Here is a 21,815-nt window from a genome sequence, read left to right on the forward strand (position 1 = left end):
TCTCTGCTTCCTGTCCTGTGGTAAGTCGGCTGCCGGGGGGAACACACTGTTCTTGTGGGGTTTTGTGTTTGGAGTGTAGTAGTGAAGTCTGAGACCCCCAGCTGCCTACCCATAGTGGATGGTCGTTTCTGTCTCGTCAGGAGTGAATCAGTCCTGCATGCTATGGGGTGGGCTTGTGTCTTTACCCCCACAGATACGTAGCCCGATAATCATTTCTGAATTACTCTATGCACTTATTATTTCCCTGTTCTTATATTTTTCATTTTATATATGCAGACCTTGAGTTCTGCCTGGTAGCTTTTGTATACTAAGAACATTATTTTTAAGGAAGTGCTGATTTTGAGGACATTGTCTGTCCCCTGGAGAGATTTGGGCTTGAATCAGGAGTTTGTCCTGTAGATGTCGCCCTTGATCTTGGGATCCTCCAGCCTGGAAACAGTGACGATGGGAACGATTACAGGTGAAGGGGTTTGTTACTAGGGAAGAGGAGAGTAGATGAGGTGTTTCTGGGAGATGTGAGACTGCCTCCTCCCACACATGGGGCCTGTGCTCAGAATGGGCTTTGGTTCTTACAGGATGGATGCTCCATACTGCCTAATAAAGTAGAGTCCCATTCTTTTCTGGAGTCTGTCTTTTAACGCATGTTAAAAACCTGAACTTGACTGTTAGCAAACTCATACCTTACTTCCCCACCCACCTCCCATCCTGCCCCAGGCCGATAGTGGTCCAAGACCTTCAGGGAGTAAAAATCCATTGTTTCAGAGAGCATACCTTTGGGTGAACCCAGGCCCCTGTGTGCTTGACCAGGGCCCATACCTTTCCACTGCCTTTTGCAGACTCTACATCCAATCTGTCAACCAAGACTTGGAGCAGCAGCTTTGGCCAGGGAGCCAGATGGCCATTGGGAATCAGCTAAGTTAGACACCAGAAGGAAGTTCTAAGCAGTGATGGTTGTTAAATCAAACCAAGTAGGCTGTGAAATCCCCATAATTAGTTCCATTCCTTCACGTATTTGGCCAACAGTCACTGGGGACTTAGGTACCATCACTGTCCTAGGTGCTAGGGAGAGGTTGTGAACAAGAAGTCCCATCATCTGTCTAATAGAAAGAGTCCCATCTGTCTGGGAAGATGCAAGAGCTGTCCTACCAGTAAGGGAGAATAGATAGGATGGCTTCCCTGCTGACAGTAAGTCCTGGAATTTGATTAGTAAAGGAAACCTGGGTTGTAGAAGATACTGGATCTTTAAGTCTCAACTCAACAGAAGAGTTGATACTAAGCTTTTTGAAACTTTCTAGCTTTTTTCACTTCTCCCTACCTGGTAGAAACACAAAATATTCTGAGGAAAAAAGGAAACAAGATTATTAGCTGGAATTGCAGAATTATGGTAGGACCAGGTTGGGAAAATAACAAATCGTGGTTCTTGAAAGGTTGAGGGTTCACTGCTTCCTCTACGTGGGTCCACAGAGGCAAAGAGGGCTCAGTATACAGCAGCCTTCGTGCAGCTCTGTGTTGGGTGGAAGGTCATGACTTCTTCCTCCAAAAGATTTCAAGAAGCTCCAGTCCTTGGGCAGACCTACCTCTGCCACGGCTTCCCTCACAACTCAATTCCCCCTGTGTCTCTGTAACAAAGGCTATTTCCCTTACATGTCCATGCCTTGAGGGACTCAGCTTTTGTTACTAGTTTTTTTTCAAGATCATGGGAACAGCCTTGGGACAATTAATCCACAGTAAATGGTTTAAGAAAAAACAAGCCAAAAAAAAAAAAATTGCTTCAACCTCAGCTTGGCCTCCAAGACTACCTCAGCAAGTCTTTTATATGACTTTGGTCAGTTCCCTCTCCCTGTCCCCACAATGGCCTTGTACTCTTTGGCCATTCTCAGAATGTCAGCTCATGTTCTCTGAGAACCTTGAACCTGTCAGGTGTGGCCTCTCTCAGCTTCCCGCCCGTGAACCAACAAAGCTCTCTTTGCGCTCAGTCCCTCGCCCCACGTGCAGCTAGAGATGTGCTCTCAGCTTAGTAGTAACCTCTGCCTGCACCTCCTCTTCTCCAGGACCCCCATCTTGCTCCATCAGCTATTTCCTCTCAATTTTAAGTCTCTCCCTTGATACTGGCTTTTTCCAGCAACCTGCTCTCCTGCTGAAGTTGGTCCTAGAGTCTCAAACTCAGCATGTCCAGAACTCACCCCCGTCGGCCTCTCCTTGTGTTTCCTCTGTGAGCAGCACCACCACCCACCCAGCCTCACCCAACCCAAAAACCTGGGCGTCATCCGGACTCCTTCCTCTCTCGCATCCCTCAGAGCTATTTGGGAACACAAATTCTGCCTCCATACTTAACATTCCCCAGCCCCTGGCATAGTTCAGACCTTCGCTTGACGACTGGCTCCCCGACTCCCTCCAGCCCTGCCCCCTGCTTCCCCATCCCTCACGTTGCAGCCAGAGTGAGCCTTCTTCCTCAACACAGGACGGAGCCGGTCTCTGCTCAGCTTGAGCCTTCCCGGCTCCTCGTCGCCTACAGAAAGGCCTCGCTCCATGCACAGCAGGAGAGGCCTTTCAGATGGGAACCTCTGTGCAGCCTCATCACCAACCTCTATGCCTTGCCTATCCTTGCCCCTGGGTGGCTCCCTTCAATGTCCCCCCCAGGCCTTGCCTCAGTGCCTCTCCCCATTCCACTTCCCTTTCTGGAATGCTCGGCCTCCCTGTCTGCCGGGGCACACCTGCCCACCTTTGAAGACATAGCCTGGGCACCACCTCCTCCATGCAGCCTTCCCTGCACTTTCCTGCCTGTGCACCCCTGCACTCTGACTTTAGTGCTGTGACTCTCATGACACTGACCTGTTACCCATCTGCCTCCCCTCCTAGATTCTGTCCCTCCCTCTTTTCTGTTATGTTCATACCCGTCCTAAGGTTCCAAACTCTCTGGCACCCAGCTCAGTGCATGTAATAGGAACTCAGGAAATATTTGCCACTTGGTTCTCTTCATAGAAATACATAGAAATGCAAGAGGCAGAGGGAGCCCAAAATTGTGGGCTGGAAAATGGATTAGGTTTCCTTTGGTAGGTGATACATGTAAATTAGTATAAACTTCAGTGCCCTCTCAGTATTTACTCACGGACAGTACACACAGCTGAAGACATTTATAAAAACCAACCAACCAGTATCTTTTTTTTCCCAACAGTTCCATTAACCAATCAGTATCTTAATGAAACAACTTATGTTTTTGAAATGTCACATAATCAAAAACCAGTGGAAAACCATGCATCTTCTTTATTATAGCTGAATCTGTAATATACAATCTATTTCTGTTTGGACAAACAGTAAAACTTCAGAGACTGTATCTTACTCTTACATCCAGCGTATCCACATAACTATATTCAGAGACAGTTCCCCTTGTTTTAAACTTTTTATTGAAATTCAGCAGACAAGGCTGAGCACGGTGGCACACACCTGTAACCCAGGACTTTGGGAGGCTGAGGCAGGAGAATTGCTTGAGGGGCAGGAGTTCAAGACCTGTCTGGGTAAGAGCAAGACCCTGTCTCCACAAAAAATAATTTAAAGAAATTAGCCAGGCGTGATGGTGTGCGCCTGTAGTCCTAGCCACTTGGGAGGCTGAAGTGGGAGCATCTCTTGAGCCCAGGAGTTTGAGGTGACAGTGAGCTTTGATTGCACCACTGTATGCCAGCTTGGGCAACAGAGTGAGACCTTGTCTCAAAAAAAGAAAAAAAAAATACATATATATATATATATATATATATACACACACACACATATATATATACACAGAGAGAGCGCGTGAGCAGGTAAATGTACACAAATGTACAGTTCACTGAATTTTTACAAATTGCACACACTTGTGTAACCAGCACCCAGATCAAGAAGCAACTTAGCAGCACCCCTAGAACTCTCCCTTGCTTCCCCTCCCAGTCAGCACCTTGTCTCCCTCCTGACCCTGCCCTGAAGTTTGTGGTGTAGTGGATGGAGTACTGGGACTTGGACAGATACGGTTCTAGATAAACTTGTAATCACTAACTACACACCTTCACTTTTATTTTATACTTTGAGGCAGGTCATAATTAGACATTTTTTCCATGGAATTTTGCTTCCCTTGGGTTACACTTATACTTTACAATAAACCATAATAGCTTATATTAATAGCAACAAAATTTACAGAGCAATTACCATGTGCCAAGCCCTGTGCTAAGCTCTTTACTTGTTATCTTACTTAATCCTGACAACCCTAGGAGGCAGGTAAGTATCCTTAGGTGAGACAGTGGAGACTCAGAGGAGAGGTTTGGTAAGTAACTTGCCCAGCACCTGTCTCTTAACCATGACTCCTGAAGTCAGTTAACTCCACTGTATTGTTATAGCCATGAGAAATACCTGATAGGAACAAATGGATAAAATAACAAAACAAAATAAAACTGATAGGCCGGGTGTGGTGGCTCACGCTTATAATCCCAGCACTTCGGGAGGCCAAGTTGGGAGGATCGCTTGAGGCCAGCCTAGGCAACATAGTGAGAGCCTGTCTCTACAAAAAATAAAAATAATTAGCCGGGCATGGTGGTGGGCACCTGTAGCACAGCCACTCAGGAGGCTGAGGCAGGAGAATTGCTTGAGCCCAGCAGTTTGAGGTTGCTGTGAGCTAAGATGACACCACTGTGCTCTAGCCAGGGTGACAGAGTGAGACCCTGTCTCAAAAAAAAAAAAGTGAAGTCATCCAGAACTAACCAACTGACTCAATGTAATCACAAGGGTACTTAAAATTATTTTTAAAGGCCAGGAACAGTGGATCACACCTGTAATGCTAGCACTCTGGGAGGCTGGTGGTAGAATCACTTGAGCTCAGGAGTTTGAGACCAGCCTGAGCAAGAGGAAGACCCTGTCTCTACTAAAAATAGAAAAATCAGCCAGGTGCAGGCACGCACCTGTAGTCCCAGCTACTTGGGAGGCTGAGGCAGGAGGATCCCTTGAGCCCAGGAGTTTTGAGGTTGCAGTGAGCTATGATGATGCCACTGCACTCTAGCCAGGGTGATGGAGTGAGACTCTGTCTCAAAAAAAAAAAACAAACAAAACTTTTTAAAAATAAAAACTGATATATCAGCTACAATTTTTAGTCTTCTACCTAGCTAGTGTCAGGCCTGTCCACAGCTGTAATTAATTAGTCCTTCTCTGCACAGGACCAGTGATTGCCCTTCCTGGCCCTTTATCTCTGATGGGGATCCTGTCGCAGCCAGGGAGTTCAGCAGGAGCTCCACGTCCTGAGCTTGCTGTATACACAGCCTCTCACAGATGGCCCTGGACATTTTCAAGTGGAGGGCCGTTCTAACCTCCCTGCTCCCTGGCCCTGTTAACCTACTTCAAATCTTTGGACAAATATAGTCTTTCCTTTTTTACCCTCTTTATAAAATATCCCAAGGCCACAGGGGAAGTGGAAATAGAACTGTGTGGGTGATGGTAAGATTTTGAAAGCAGGAGATTACAGACCCTGGCAGAGAGGAAGGGCCTGTGGTTAATTCCCTTTGGCTTTCCACTCCTTCCTCGGTGCAGCTGAGCTCATGCCTCTGGCATCTGAGCAGGGGCTGTGGCTCCAGGGCCCACCTGCCCCTGGATCCCTCTCTCCTGCTCACTCTTCCCAGTGTCCCACACCGAGACGGTTCCATTCATTCACAGGCCAGAGGCAGCTGCGGGAGAACTGCTGGGAGAGGTTCTCGCTCCAATGACACTTTACCGGAGTCCTTCATAGCTCACGGACTATGTAAAACACGTAAAAGCAGAGCTGCTGTGGCGACTGGAAGGTGGGAACCCAAAGGCCTCTCCTGGGTTGGGCCTTTGCCCCACCTTGCCAGTCCCTGAGGCAGCTCAGGAATTTCGGAGCTGGTCCAGGGAATGGTTTGAAAGCGAGATGTGTGTGCAGGCGAAGAGTGTTGGCCTGAGTTTCCACATGAGGCTTCCCAGAAGGAATTGCCACGGCTGGACCTGGCAACGGGCTCTCCGGAGCGCTCCTGCTGTCATCCTGTGCTTTCTCTCACCGCAGGCTGCTCTTACTGGGGCAAATCACAGCTTCACCTACCTCCACTGGATCTGGACCTTTCACCTGTTAAATAGAGAGTGAGACCTACTATGCAGGATTCCAGGATTCTTCGTTGCAACCAAACCAGATAAAATGCGTAAATTAGATGCTAAATAAAGTAGTTTCCTTCTCTTTCCCTGAGGCTGCACCTTCTTCCATCCTGGGCTCTCCCCACCGTCTCCAGTATTTCTATCAAGTTGTCTCCTTTGAACTCACCTCCACCTGGCATGTATCACACGGCATTGGAGTTATTTGGGCTCTTCCCGGCATGGTTTTCGAAAATGCATCCTCAGCTGGATTGCACTTAAGAGGAAAGGAGTGTTTCGCTTTTTGTTTTCTGCCACCACAGCACACCCACGGCCTGGTGCTCTGGTGCTCTGGTGCTCGGCCCAAAGCAGATGCTCCACGATTGTTTGTTGAATGAATAAGCGTCAATGGTGTTCCTCTCGAATGCCCCAGGATTGTACACGCAGGAAGTGAGGACGTGTGAGGGGTGGGGGGAGAAGAGGTTGAGGGAGGATCGTAGTGGTGAAGCATTACCACAGCTGGCAACCAGAGAAAAGCACTTTAAGTGGCAGAAAACCTTGACTGGAGTCCCAGCTCCATACCAACAGACGCCTCATCTCAAGCCGCCTCGGAGTATTCATCTATGTAACAGGGGTAAACAGAGACTAACAGGTTTAAACAGCCGCCCTCAGCCCTAAGTGAAACGCGTTGTAAAGGGCCCTCTCGCTCCGAGTCGCCAGAGCCGCGCAGACCCACGCGCCCCGCAGCCGGGTCAGTTCTAGCTGCGTCCCGGGACCGAGCCCCTCCAAGCGGCGTGCAGTGAGGCAAGTCCTACCCGTCGTCAATGGTTGGTCTGAAACAAATAGGCGCTTGAGACATCCTCATACATTATTGGTTAGTGCTGCTGTCTGTCTGCCGGCGGAGGCCTCTGGGAAATGTAGTTCCGCGAATACCGAGTGCCTCGGAGCGCGGCTTCCGCTTCCGGTGTTCCACAGCCGTCCGATGCCCGGGCTTGAGGCTCTTGGTTTGAGTGTGATGCTGTGGACGTTGCGTGGCCGCGGAGAAGGTGCCACCGGGCCGAGTTGTCCGTATTCGCAGGCCCTCGGAGGGCAGGAGCTGCTGTCACCTTGAGCCCGGGCCGCCCCTGCCGGGTGGGCGTGGCCGGGCCATGAGCGGGGGTCCGGCCGCCTGGGCTCAGGCCCCGAGTCCCTGCGAGCGGACCTGGGGCAGGATACGGCCCTCGTGCTGGTGGCGCCCTCCTTCCAGCCGCCCACTGGGCCTGGAGAGGACGTCCATGGCTCTGTGACCGCGGAGGCCCCATTCCCCAGCGCCCGCGTTTGACCCATAAAGCTTGCAGAGAAGGTCGCCCGCGGAGCAGAGTAGCCTTCCAGTGTAAGTCATGCTCTGTGAGCTGGTCACCAAGGTCACGGTCAAAGGGCTGAGCCACTGTCCATTTTCCTGCCATAAACCAGCTGTGTGACCTTGAGCAAGTCCCTGGGGGTCTCTGGAGCCATGACTGCTTCGGCCCTAAGATCCTTGAAGCCAGAGTATCTCTTAACTTTCCTGACAACTCTAACGTGCCGTGAGTCTGTTTTTATTACTCTCTTAGAGATTGTAAGCTTAACCAGGGTAAATCTCTTTGTTTAGGAGAGAGTTCTGATGCCAGGGCTGAGGAATCCAGAACGGGGCGCCCCAGGCTGAGAACCTAGCCAGAGGTGAGGGCAGTTGAGCAGCTGGAGCATTTGAATCTCTAAAATTTAGAGCCAGCTCCACCCCAGTGCTGCTCTCCATGGTGCTGCCACCTTAGGTGCCTTCTCAGACTTGTGCTGGACATTTACTTTGCAACACCCTGTAGTTCTGAAGACCATTGGGAGGGTGGGCAGTTTATTGTCCCATACACAATCTCCATCAGCCCATTGGCATTCTTCAGTGGATAACTGGCCTTTCCTCAGCCTTAAGGTAATTGCCATGTAAACACAGATTCAAGCTCCTCTACTTTCTGACCAGATTAGCAGCCCTTGACCCCTCTTAACAAACTTCTGGACTGCCTCCCCAGTGACAGAGGGCACCCGGGCATGGAGTGGGGTGGGGACTGGAAGGTTCTCTTATCAATCCTGCTAGGCTAATACCTGTGATTTTCACTAGCGTTCACTTTGTAACATGTGTCTCTGACTCCAGAATTTCAAGTTCCACTTAGTGACTCCTAACTGAAGATGGCTTCCAAGTGAGGTGGCAGAAGAGATTTGAGCTTCAGAATACAGTTGCAAGGCTTTTTTTTTTCTGAGCTGAACAATGGCGTAGCTGTGGACCAACAAATCCAGACTCCACAAGTACAAGATCTTCAAATAGTGAAACTGGAAGAAGATTCCCACTGGGAACAGGGAATTTCCCTTCCAGGGAATGACTCTGGCCCAGAAACATCCTGCCAGGGCTTTTGGCATTTTCGCTATCAAGAAGCATCAGGACCCCAGGAGGCCCTCAGCCAACTCCGGAAGCTCTGTCACTAGAGGCTGAGACCAGAAAAGCGTACAAAAGAGCAGATCCTAGACTTGCTAAGTCCTGGAACAGTTCCTGACTGTCCTTCCCCCGGAGACCCAGATCTGGGTTGGACAACAACATCCAGAGAGTGGCGAGGAAGCAGTGGCTCTGGTAGAAGACTTACAGAAAGAACTTCGAAGACAGAGGCTGCAGGTGAGATATAAGAACATAGTTCTGAGTAGTTAAAATAGAGGAGTGTGAGACATAGAGCCACTCTGGGTTGCCAGCAGTGTAGGAGACATGCAGTAATTTGCTATTTGTGTCAAACTAGAATTTGCTTATTCCATGGAACAGGTAGCTGCAGCTTTCTTTTCAAGTTCCGTCTGACTCTGCAGAGAATGCACGACACAGGCTGCTTTGAGTGTTGGTCCCTGCCATTACATAAGAGAATTGTTTAAAATGGCTTGAGCATCACTCAGCAAGGAGGAACACAGTATGACAGGGATCTGTTTTTGGAGAACACGCTCATTCTGCAGCAGCCAGCTGGAAGCAAGGGGCTTCACTGGTCTTATTGATATAATTAAACCTATTGCAAAATAGCTGAATTATTGTTTGGCCCTATGTGTTTTACCCAGGGGTTGGCAGGGCAGGTAGGAGCAGCCTCAGGGGAGCCGGGTGGCCAGGTTGCAGTGGGCCTGGGTTCCAGGCTTATCTCCCGAAATGTTCCACACATCCACACTGCTGCAGGGATTTGCATAACACTGGCTTTCTCTTTTGCTTCTTTGTGTCTTGGGATGTTTAAGTTTTAGTTCCTACAGAATTTTGATGGCTTCCAGTCCTTAAATAGGGACAGGATGTGCTCAGAGAAGAGGGAACCCTCAGGATCAGTACTGAGTTCTATAAACATCCATCCGAAGCAAGCACAGAAAGAATTCATGTGTCTGTTCTGGGCAATGGTGAAGAGCTCACAGGCAGAACCAGAGGAACAATTGAACCACAGCCCCAAAGTAGAACCCCAATCCTTCCATGACAGCGGTAAGAAATACTAATAGCAGTGTGGGGAGAAGGAGGGACCCTTCTGTGGAGAGGGCATAAAATTACCCTGAGTGCAGAAAGCGGGGTAGAGGGTACAGCTCCCTTCCACTTGGAAGATGTGGCGTGTGAGCTGAGGCTGGCCGCATGATTCTGTGAGATCCTAAACAGGTATCTCCAAAGGGAAGGAGGACCATGGTTGGCGTGTTTTATAAAACAACACAGGGGAGCCTGTGGCACCTTTCCTTATGTGAGTGAGAGATTACTGGTCCTAGTAGGAATAGATTTTAGGCCTGGTTAGTGGGAAAGACACAAGGTAGGGTTAAACTAAGGTGCAGTAATCCTTAAAACAGGTAGATGTCCCCAAATCAACACTAAAAAACAGAATTATAAAACCCTGACTGTCAGTACCTGGATGGATACAGAAGGGAAAACCTAGAAACTGCATCTTAGAAATGTATCATTTTGGATCTTTAACAACCTTTGATAGGCTGAAGCAGATACTAAGAGGAGGAAGACTCTTCTGTTTCTGAACTTAGCTGGGCCAGTCCCCAAGAGGATTTGAGAACCATGTACTCTAATGGCTCCTTTCTCTTCCCCCAGCCCTGCCTGATGCTCAGGCTCTGCGAATTCCCACAGAGAAGAGCTGTGGTGACCAGGGGATGGTAAGCGGCTCCCAGGTGAGCCAGACTTTACCCAGGTCACCTCTTACTATTGAGTGGGCTCTATGTAGCCAACTCTCTTGCTGCTCAGAAATTCCACAAGAGTTTTACCCAGTGAGGAAGCCCAGTAACTTTACAGATTAGGCTCCAAAATTCCATCACCCTGCAAAAGGTCATCCAGATCTCCTTATTTATATAAGGCAGTGTGGTAATGAGGGATTGTATTAAAATTATTCTTTTCCTTGACCCTGAAATTGTCAGATTATATTGATTTATTTGTTTGCCTTAAAGGTCCTGGTTGCTTCTTTCATTCTGTTTCTGGATCTTGTTCACATGGCATGCAGTTTTGTGAGGGGAAAAACAAAGGCAAAAACAAAACGCTTCAGAGAGACAGCCCTGAGTTCAAGTCCCAGCTATGACCTGTACCAGCTGTATAACTTCAAGCAAGCCTGAAAAGCTGCTGGCACAGTGCACAGGTGTTCAGTAAATGTTAGCTTATTTCTTTTCTTTCTCTCCTCCTGCGACCTCCTCCTGCCCCCTTTATTGCATTTAAAAGCCAAAGAGAACTCACTTTTGTATTTCTTCTGTTTTGTCATTTGCCCTATGACTCAGGCATTATAGAGGCATTTGGTCCCAAGGGAGTGTGGTTTGAGGAGGGCTGTTATGTCTCCTCAGGAGCTGATGACATTTGGCGATGTGGCTATATATATCTCCCAGGAGGCACAGAGGAAACCAGAACCTGGACAGAAGAACCACGTAGAAGTAACTTGGCAGAACTCTGCAAAGGGGGTCTTGCTAGGTAAGAATGATTTTTTCCTTTACAGTCAAAGTTAGCTGTAGGGTTTCTGTAGTATTCATTACTCTAGACCTTTTTTGGGTTGAATGTTTCAAATCAATTCCTTCCTTTAATCCTGTTTGATAGAAACATGGAAATCCAATTCCCCAGTGTCACCAGGGATGAGTTTCATGAGCCCAGAAAAGATATTAGATTAAAAGCTCATCTTAGGGAGATGGTCAGTTTAGGTGTATGCCTGAATGTTATCTGTTACAAGATAGATAAACATGGATATACAGTTATGGGTTTGGGCCTGAATTTTTTTCTTGTTCTTCTCTCATGGTTCTTAATAGTATTTTCATTGAGCCTTCCCAAGAATCCCCCTAGACTTTTTAAAAAATTACTGTCTTCTCCCCCTGGCATATAAGATGGTTGGGATTAGATTCACCAAACCATTACATCTTCTGTTTGTTTCCCTGCAAACAGATTTTCCAATCCACAGGCCCAGTGTGAGCTTCCATGTGGAACAGGAGGAAAAACCACAGAGCTCAGATCCTCAACACCCCGGAGAGAAGGAGAGTGTGAGAGACTGCTCGGTGGGTGGGCCGAGAGTCAAGCCTGGCCAGGTGCCAAGCTGGAGCAAAGCCAAGACCTGGGATGGGCCAGAGTGGCAGGGCCCGGAGGATAAGAAGGTGGCAGGAGTGCACTGGGGCTATGAGGAAACCAAGATTTTTCTGCGAATTCTCGGTGAGTCCTGGATCCATGAAAAACTCCACACCTGTCATCGGAAACGCCAGGTGTACCAGACTGTGGCTGAGCGGCTGCAGGAACGTGGCTTCCCGCAGACTCTGGAGCAGTGTCGCTACCGGTTCAAAAACCTCCAGACCAACTACTGCAAAGCCAGGAGCACCCACACACCAGGCACCTGTGCCTTCTATGACAAGATGGATGCCCTGATGTGCCCACAGGCCACCACCCCGACTCCAGAGGTGGCAGGGGGTCTGCCGCGCAGCACGATGTGGAGCATGAAGAACCTCACAGGGCTTGCTGGGAGCAGGAGGAGGCGATGCCGGCCGAGGCTGTGTTAGGAGGCAGGTCGCGGAAGCAGGGGCGGAACCCAGGCCATACAGCAGCATCTTTGGAGGAAGGGCATTCAGGAGCCATGACAGAGGATTCTGAGGGGCAAGAACTGCAGATTGAAGAAGCATCCAGAAGCCCTGGTATCCCAGCCTTGTTTCAGAGTCTTACTGGTAAGTGTTACTGGTGTCATCAGCAAGATGGGAGGGTCCTACTTGTTAACAGAGTTTGGAGAGAGCCTCATCCCAGCCAGTTCTCTCAGAAGTGACATTTGGGTTCAGGGTACATCATAATAGTTTCGAAAGGGCAAGGAAAGACTATCTTTACGTACAAACGGAAGCTCCCTTTGTTCACTCGAGTGATTGAGAAAAAGAACCATTATTTAAGAATGTTTATAAGCCTAAAAACAAATATGTGTATATTGTTGGATCAAGTCCTGTCACAGAGGGAAAAAACCCATTTGATTATTTTTCAGGAAATCACTAAAATGCTGTGGTAGGGAGGGGGTGTCTTCTGCTATCTTCATTACGAAACAAACCAGTAGCATTGTCTTGGCTTAGCCACTGTACCTTTTCCCCAGGTGTGCACTGGGGGTATGAAGAAACTAAAATTTTCCTGGGAATTCTAGGTGAGCCATATTCACGAGAAACTCCACACTTGCCATCGGAACCGCCAGGTGTACCGGATTGTGGCTGAGCAGCTGCAGGAACGTGGCTTCCTGCGGACACTGGAACAGTGTCACCATGGGTTCAAAAACCTGCAGACCAACTACCGCAAAGCCAGGAGCACCCAGACGCTGGGCACCTGTGCCTTCTATGACGAGATGGATGCCCTAATGAGTCCCTGGGCCCTTGCTAACACCTTTGATGCCTTAGAGGTGGCAGGAGGCCTTCTTCAGAATAGAGAAGACTCCAAAGAAAACCTGGACTCAGTGCCGGAAGGTGTGACAAGGGATGATAAGGAAATGGCAGACGAGCCACAAGAGGAGCCCAGGAGTCTTGGTCCCCAGGCTGAGGGGGAATCCTGACAGTGAGCTCTCTTCCCTAGTCTTCCTCAGAACAGTGGAGAGGTGAGTCCTGTGGGAAGCACTGGGGACTGTGAACCAGGAGACATGATTATTGTCCTGGCTGTGCTGTGACTAATTTGTATCTGGAATGGCTCATCAGGGGGAAAATTGGGGGAACACTGTTTATTTCCTATCCTCAAATATCGCTTGACTCAACCCTCTACTGAACCAGTTGTCCAGAGTGGCTCACAAAGACCATTTTGAGGCTCTTGCTCTGCTTTATAGCAAAGGAGTCTCCCTGCCTGCTTTTGGTATCAATATTATAGAAACAGGCCAGGCGTGGTGGCTCACACCTGTAATCCCAGCACTTTGGGAAGCCAAGGTGGGAGGATCACTTGAGGCCAGGAGTTCAAGACCAGCATGAGCAACATAGTGAGACCCTGTCTCTACAAAAAAAATTACAGAAACAGAGGAGAGAAAGGTTGGAGTTTGTCATTTGTTTCAGTCATTTCAGTTGTTTGTTTCCATCTAAAGTACCCCATAGGGCTGGGCACAGTGGCTCATGCTTGTAATGCCAGCACTTTGGGAGGCTGAGGCAGGAGGATCACTTGAAGCCAGGAGTTCAAGACCACCCTGGGCAACATAGCAAGACCCTGTCTATAAAAACATAAGAAAATAGCGCGGTGTGGTGGTGCGCATGTGTAGTCCCAGCTACTCAGGAGGCCGAGGCAAGGGGATCACTTGAGCCCAGGAGTTTGAGGTTATAAGGAGCTATGATGATGCCACTGTATTCTATGTAGCCTAGGTGACAAAGCAAGACCTGTCTCAATATAAAAAATAAATAAAATAAAGTACCCCATAGATGTGAACTCAACATATATTATATACAGCAGTCTGCCACTTAAAGACTTCTCTGTTCTTGGGCAAGCTGGTGAACACCCTAAGCCTCTACTTTCTAATCTATAAAATGGACGTTGTCCTGGTATCCACCTCACTGGGCTGTTATGAAGATCCTGACACATCATTAGCACTCAGCAAATGTTAGCTTTCATTATCATCATTGTAATTATTAAAATACATAAGTACATTGTCCTGTACTCCTCAAAGGAGTAGAAGAGGGACATTTTTCTGAGTCATGAACTGAACTTTTTCTTCTGAAAACTAGACCTTCTTGGGAGGTGCTTCCATTCTCATTTCACCTGCCACTTCCAGACATGAGAAGAGAAAGTGAATTACAGAACTCCACGTCCCTTCTTGCTTTTCCTTGAGCAGGACCTCCAGTTCCCCAGCCAGACGGGGTCACAAGGCTGCAGAGAAGTGAAGGGCTTTGGAATGTCGATCTTCAGGATTTTGAGGAGAGAGACTCAGAAAACTTCCTGTGCAGGTGGGAAATGAGTGGGAGCTAGTATTCTACCAACAAAGTCATCCCTGGAGTTCTCAACATGGACACACTGGCGCAGGGCAAGGGCTGGGAGAGGAACCCAGGCACTTAGCATTCCCAGCTTACTGCCCTGTGGTGCTGAAAAGACAGGAGTTGGGAAGAGAACAGAGAAACAAGTGGCACCCAGGAAAGCCTGTTCCCCTAAGTTTAAACCTTAGTTACCTTGGGAGAAGATACAACTGAATTATGAGTGTTTATGATTTTTCTCTTTAAATTTCTATCTGAATTTTAACTATGATTAATTATCACTTAACCAGGTTAATAGAAAAAGTGAGCATGGAAAACCCCAAATTAAAATTACAGTCCATATTCTAAGGAATATTGGAGACATGAATTTCTCATGGTTAAGGTGAGCTCCTCTCCCTGGTGGGGCTCAGTCATTTTGCTGGAATTTTAGGAAATCTGATAAATAGTACTCTTCTTCCCCTACCCAGATTCCTGACCAACTGCGACAGACATGAATTAGACAGTGAGATCAAAATGGCAGCCTTATAACTGGTGGGGCTGTTGCAGAATGTGACTTAGGTGTATGGCCACAGTGGACTTCCTAATAATACTATACCCAAGAATTGAGCAGATTGACCCACCCAGCCACAGGCAGCACTGGACAACCATAGGCCTCACCCTGCAGGGATAGAACCTTCACTGCTGATCTTCTGAGTCTTGAATACTCAGGTCCTCATTAATCAAAGTCATGGCTCTCACTCGTAAGTAAGGGGGTGAAGAGAGGCCAGGAGAACTATTCTACAGAATGCTACCTGGAAAGCAGCATCAAGAAGAGAAAGGTAGCCTTTTAGTGCTGGTTGCTAGTCCCTAAGCAGCTGGGCAGAGAGGAGGAGCCATGCTTGGGGGCAGAGCCTCTGAGGAGGGTTGAGCTGCTCTGGCTCAAAAAGAAGGGCCTGGAGCCGGCTGCATCCTTTCCCCAGCACTTTTCCAAGTGACCGTCTTGTTTAGAAGCTGGGGAAGTGCAAGTCTACTGGTCTTAACCATGGTTCAGTCATGTTCCGGTTTATTTGTTCCTGGTTAATGCGAGTTGACTATGTTCTGTCTGTCAATACCTTGTTTTTAAGCATCCAGTGAGGACCTCTTCCACACAATTTCCATTCTTCTGAATTCAGAAAATAGGTTACATTTGCAGTTTCATTTCTTACTTTCAGATCTTGAAACAAGGGCTGAGAATGAGGAGATTTCAAGCCAGAACATTTCAGAGGAAGTAGAACTACCTCGCGCATTATTAGAAAGATCCAGAACGGATGTTTCCCAGTACCTTAATTGGAAGAAAGACTGGGAAAGTGAATATGGGGCAGAAAAGCAATGGGAAATATCCCTGGAAGATGGACAAGAGTCACTCTCTCCTCCAGAAAGGGACTTCGGTAAATTCATAGGTCCTTGGGAACCTACATAGGAGAATAACCTAATATGTGCTTTCAATGTGGAAAAAATTTCAGCCAGAGCTCACACCTAGCTGTCCACAGATTAGCCCAGGTTGGAGAAAAGAAACCTTATAAATGTGGCCATAGTGGGAAAAGCTTTGGCTGAAGCTCACATGTGGTTTGCCATCAGAGAATCCACACTGGGGAGAAGCCCTACAAATGCCCCGAATGTCGGAAAAGCTTCAGTGATCATTCTGACCTCACAGCACACCAGAGAATCCACACAGGGGAAAAGCCCTATAAATGTGGAGCGTGCTGGAAAAGTTTCAATCAGAGCTCAAGCCTTGTTATGCACCAGAGAATCCACACAGGAGAGAAACCCCATAAGTGTAGTGAGTGTGGAAAAAGTTTCACCAATAGTTCACACTTTAGTGCACACTGGCAAACTGGTGAAAAACCCTACCAGTGCCCAGAGTGTGGGAAAAAGTTCAGTAAGAGTTCTACCCTCACCAGCCATCAAAGGATCCACACAGGGGAGAAACCCTATAAATGTCTCGAATGTGGGAAAAGTTTCAGTGACTGCTCAAATCTCATTACCCACCAGCGAATTCACACTGGAGAGAGACCCTATAAATGTGGAGAATGTGGGAAGAGCTTCAATCAGAGCTCAAGTCTCATTATGCACCAGAGAATCCACACAAGAGAAAAACTCTATGAATGTAGTGAACGTGGGAGGCGATTCAACAATAGTTCGGAGAACCCATGTGGCAGAGAGTCTAAACGTTCCCAAATGTAGGAGAAATGTCTTGAAAGCATCAAGTCACGCTGGGCGCGGTGGCTCACACCTATAATCCTAGCACTCTGGGAGGCCAAGGTGGCAGGATTGTTTGAGCTCAGGAGTTCGAGACCAGCCTGAGCAAGAGTGAGACCCCGTCTCTGCTAAAAATAGAAAAATTAGCTGGGCATCATGGCATATGCCTGTAGTCCCAGCTACTTGGGAGGCTGAGGCAGGAAGATCGCTTGAGCCCAGGAGTTTGAGGTTGCTGTGAGCTATGATGACCTCACTGCACTCTACCCTGGGTGACAGAGTGAGACTCTGTCTCAAAAAAAAAAAAAAAAAAAGAAAGAAAGAAAGAAAAAGAAATAAAGCATCAATCTGAAAATACTAGGGAATCTATTTCAAAAAAGTGTTTGTCTTGCCTTTGATTCTATACCATGTCACCCACATGAGATGAAGAGAGAGATTTTAGATCCCAGTCCAACAGACTCTATTTTCTCTCACTAAATACTCACTTGGCTTAGGAAGTACTACTCAGGGTTTTCTTATTCATGCTGTTGAAATGGAAGCCTATTTCCAAAGGATTCAGAGACTAGTTTTGAATTTGACTATGTCACCATCTCAGTGTGTCTTCATTGTGATTCTGTGCCTTAATTTTCACAGCTTGTTAATAGGGGGGTGAGATTTTTTGTCCCTGAGACCCTCTCTCAAGGACGGAGGAGGCCCTGTCCTCCTGTGCTGATGACTTTAATGATGGTTGGGTCAGCTGCGGAGCCAGCAATACCTGGGCTGTTTCTTTTAACATTAGGCAGCTAGACAAGAGTTTATTAATAAAATTTTAAAAGCTTTCTATTATTCTCCCTGTGGGAGGACTGGGGCTCAGGAATTATCTACATTTTCCCAAATTTCTTTCTTTCTTTCTTTCTTTTTTTTTTTTGAGACAGGGTCTCACTCTGTTACCCAGGCTAGAGTGCAATGGCATCATCACTGCTCACTGCACCCTCAACCTCCTGGGCTCAAGTGATCCTCCTGTCTCAGCCTCCCGAGTAGCTGGGACTACAGGTGCACGCCACCATGCCCTAATTTTTCTATTTTTTGTAGAGATGGGGTCTCACTGTTGCTCAGATTGGCCAAATTGCTTTTTGAGATTTACATGGAGTTACTTGGGAGGCAAACATTCTATTATACATTTGGAGGAGGGAAAAGGAGGAAAAGTTCAAGACTAGTGGTAGGCTTTTTAAACCATAATCTACTCCTCCCCTCAACATATTAGGTTGAACCATATGAGATTGCCATTTTTGATCTGTAAAACCAGCAATTTCACGATTCAACCTAAATAGAATTTCTGAGTGGCAGGTCTGCTGTAGAGCCTTTCAGCTCATTCTGTATCCTAAAAATGTGAGATTGGGTCTAGGAGATTGCAAGCCAGGATGATGAAGTGGGTAAAGCCTTTTCTGTTTGTAAATATGTCCAGAACAATAACTAAGAACGTATTAAGAAGTCTCCTAGTTGGAGGGTTTACCTCTGTCTCACCTGCCTCTGACAAGCCCACTAGTTCCTGACTGTGCTCGTGTCTCCGGATCCTGTGGGGGAGGCCACGCGCAGGCCAACAGGTTCCCACAGATTCGGGCCCCCCTGTAAGAGCAGAGTCTTGCGAGGACTCTGACATGCAGAACGTAGGGGACTTGGAAACAAGTGGAACACAGTTTCTCCTTCTTAAAATAGTTGCCTTTGTGCGTTTGATTATTTTTTCCCACAACTTTCCAGAAACCCATTAATTATAAAACAAAGCACAATCTATACATATTATGATTCTCCCTAATTAGATTTATAAAACGGGATTATTAGGTAATGAGTCTTTTTTTTTTTTTTATTTGAGACAGAGTCTCACTGTGTTGCCTGGGTTACAGTGAGTGCCGTGGCTTCAGCCTAGCTCACAGCAACCTCAGACTCCTGGGCTCAAGCGATCCTCCTGCCTCAGCCTCCCAAGTAGCTGGGACTACAGGCATGCGCCACCATGCCCGGCTAATTTTTTCTATATATTTTTAGTTGTCCTATTAATTTCTTTCTAATTTTAGTAGAGGCGGGGTCTCGCTCTTGCTCAGGCTGGTCTCGAACTCCTGAGCTCAAACAATCCGCCCGCCTTGGCCTCCCAGAGAGCTAGGATTACAGGCGTGAGCCACCGCGCCCGGCCAATGAGTCTTTTTTAAAAAACATAAAAGAACTTGTTCAAACAAATGTCTGTCAAAAGTAGTCACTTTGTTTTTTTTTTCACACCCCCCCAAAAGTAGTCACTTTGATGGGCTGTGGACTTTTTATGTTGTTTGTACTATTCAACACATTCTTAGAGTTTTTCTTTAAGAACTATCTTCAAACCACCTTAGAAAACCTCATCTCCATGAGGTATTTCCAGGATGCAGAGTAGTTAGGGTCTTGCACATGAAAAGGGCTTAATAAATGCTAACAGATGGCTCGCACCTGTAATCCAGCACTTTGAGAAGCTGAGTTGGGAGGATTGCTTAAGGCCAAAAGTTTGAGGCAAGTCTAGGCAACATAGCGAGACCCCATCTCTGCAAAAAATTTTTTTAAATTAGCCAGGCATGGCAGCACACACCTGTAGTTCTAGCTATCAGGAGGCTGAGGCAGGAGGATCACTTGAGCCTAGGAGATCAAGGTTGCAATGAGCTACAGACATGCCACTGCACTCCAGCTTGGGCAACTGAGCAAGATCCTGTCTCTTAAAAAAAAATGTTGACGGAATGGACACCTTGTTTATCTAGCCTGGTATCTATCATATCCATGAGACTTGGCTGTGCCCAATTTCAGCTTTCCCAAAATAGAATCCCTTCAAAGGATGTCAATTTGCTGACACTGAGGAGACTTTTAAAAGGGCCTGTTGTTGGAGACAGTTTTCAAAGAAGTATTCCAGAAATCTGAGCTTAGAATTTTTTGCAAGGCCAGAAAATAAATCTGCTGTAGATTATTTAAAATCATTTCACTCTTTCAATGAGAAATTCTTACTTAGGTGGAAATTCATCCTACTAATACCTGAAGTGTAGCTCTGCATTGTAAAAAGACTGGAAATAAGTAGATTCCCTTTTAGAAACTGCCATCACACTTCTTTGGAATGGAACAAGAAGATTCAAATAATATCCACACTATTTCATCTCACATGTATTTTTCCCTTAGTGAGGTAATGGGAAAATTAATCTGGAGATTGTAAATGTTTCATAAATATCTTACAATCCTTAAAGCAGTATGACATGTTAGACAGCAGTGAGTTAAACTGTGGTTTAATAGTTACATGGAGATGTTTCCCAATGAATCTCAATGTAATATGATTTTTACGGTGTTCTAATTTTGATTTGATACTGTAGTCACCTATTATCTTGCTCAAAAGTGTTTTGAGCTACCTTTTTGTCTGCCACCATACTCAGATGTGCAAAGCTCTGGAGGCTCTTGTTTTTAACTTAATTCAAAAGCAATCAGGGCTTCAAAGTATCTGAACTAGACAATTGGTAGCTTTTGTAAGCTGTTTACTTAGAAATCTCTCAGGATAAAAATAAAGCTGTAATTGGGGATGCATGAAATTCACTTATTATAAAAGTTGCAATAGATGATACATTTAGTTAATCAAATTATGCATTGCAAAATTTTTATTGAAGAAACTCCTAGCAAAAATACTGATTCTCATTTAGAGATAGCAGGAAACACTGGAGTTGGATTTCAAGACATTAATCCTAGCCAAAGCTGATGCAAGTGTATTAACGCATTGAATAAATTAACTCCAAGTGAATTCTGTGAGTGAAATGGTCAAATGGAGAGGTATTTTTATCAAACTAATCATTAGATTTTAAGCTGCAGAGCAGAGACTTACGTGAGACTGATATCTGCAAAGAATATAATAGGCCAGGATGGAAACTTGCAAATACCACTCCATGGTGAGCATGACCCCCCACCCCAGTGGAGTCGCCCCAGAACAACCTACTTCCCACAACTTTGCTCCAACCCCAGAGAACGTGGCTTTTCTCCCTTTACTCCTCTCCAGGGCTCTGGCTTTCTAGTCTCTGCAACACAGTCCTGCAGTCAAGAACTGGAAGTGAAAATTGTAACAGCTTATAGTGAGTCAGTATTTATAGTGTCAGGCCCTGTGCTAAGCACTTTATCTACAGGGTCTCATTTAACCATCTCAGCCATTCCATGAGACAGTACTATGATCAGGCCCATTTTGTAGAGGGGAAACTGAGCACAGAGCTGGGACTTGGGCCCTGATCTGTGTGACTCTAACACTGGAGTCTTAATCATGTTCTGTCAGCCTCCCAACCGCAACGGCTGGAGTCACAGCTTATGTTGGGCTTGGGCTCTAAAGTCAGGAAATGAGTGTGTCTAGTCAAAATTATTCTTGCAGATCCTTCCTGTAGCCCATTTGGTAAGGGAATGTGAGCTGCATACTGCTGAAAGCCCAGGGATCAAAACCTCTGGGAAACAGCATGATGCGTCTCTCACAACTGCCCTGGGTGGCTAGAACAGCTAGCTGGTCCATGTCATTGAGGCGACTCCCTCCCTCGTATAGGCCACCTCACCTGTGTCCCATGTTGTCATTCACAAAACAAGGAGGTTGTTGAACTGTCTCTCCTGATTCTGAGGTCAGATTCTCCAAGCACATGGCCATCATTCGAAACATACAATCCTGGCAGCAGGCCCAGGACCTAATCCTAACACCATGAGACCCTGGGCAAAGAGTGCAGATGGAGGGTCACATGCTCTAACACATGTGTAAATATTAAAAGTTATAAAGCAAGCTAACAAACTATTAAATTCTTATCCTCCTACTTTGACAAATTTACCTTATTATGATGTGGAAGACCAGATTTTGGCTTTTGTTTTTTTAAGTTTTAAACTCAGTTGTTTTTAGTATTTGTAAAATTGTGCAATTGTCACCACTATCTAATTCCTTCACATTTTCATTGCCCCAGAATGAAACCCCATACCCACAGGAGTCCCCTCCCCCTTCCCCACTTCCCCTACTTCTTTTTTTTTTGAGACAGAGTCTCACTGTGTTGCCCGGGCTAGAGTGAGTGCCGTGGCGTCAGCCTAGCTCACAGCAACCTCAAACTCCT

The 21,815-nt window shown here is 46.7% G+C and overlaps 1 protein-coding gene and 1 pseudogene across 1 annotated transcript; both read left to right on the plus strand.

Moving 5' to 3' along the window:
- Positions 1-8,148: 8,148 nt before the first annotated feature.
- Positions 8,149-12,108, plus strand: LOC105809830 (annotated as a pseudogene).
- Positions 12,109-12,182: 74 nt separating this feature from the next.
- On the plus strand, positions 12,183-13,124 carry LOC105809832 (zinc finger and SCAN domain-containing protein 20-like). Its single transcript, XM_012643686.1, is given in 3 exon segments — positions 12,183-12,270; positions 12,678-12,739; positions 12,741-13,124. Coding segments are annotated over 3 exon segments (534 nt in total).
- The last annotated feature ends 8,691 nt before the right edge of the window (positions 13,125-21,815 follow it).

Source organism: Propithecus coquereli, unplaced genomic scaffold (genome assembly GCF_000956105.1).
Source record: "Propithecus coquereli isolate 6110/MARCELLA unplaced genomic scaffold, Pcoq_1.0 Scaffold20, whole genome shotgun sequence".
NCBI lineage: Eukaryota > Metazoa > Chordata > Mammalia > Primates > Indriidae > Propithecus > Propithecus coquereli.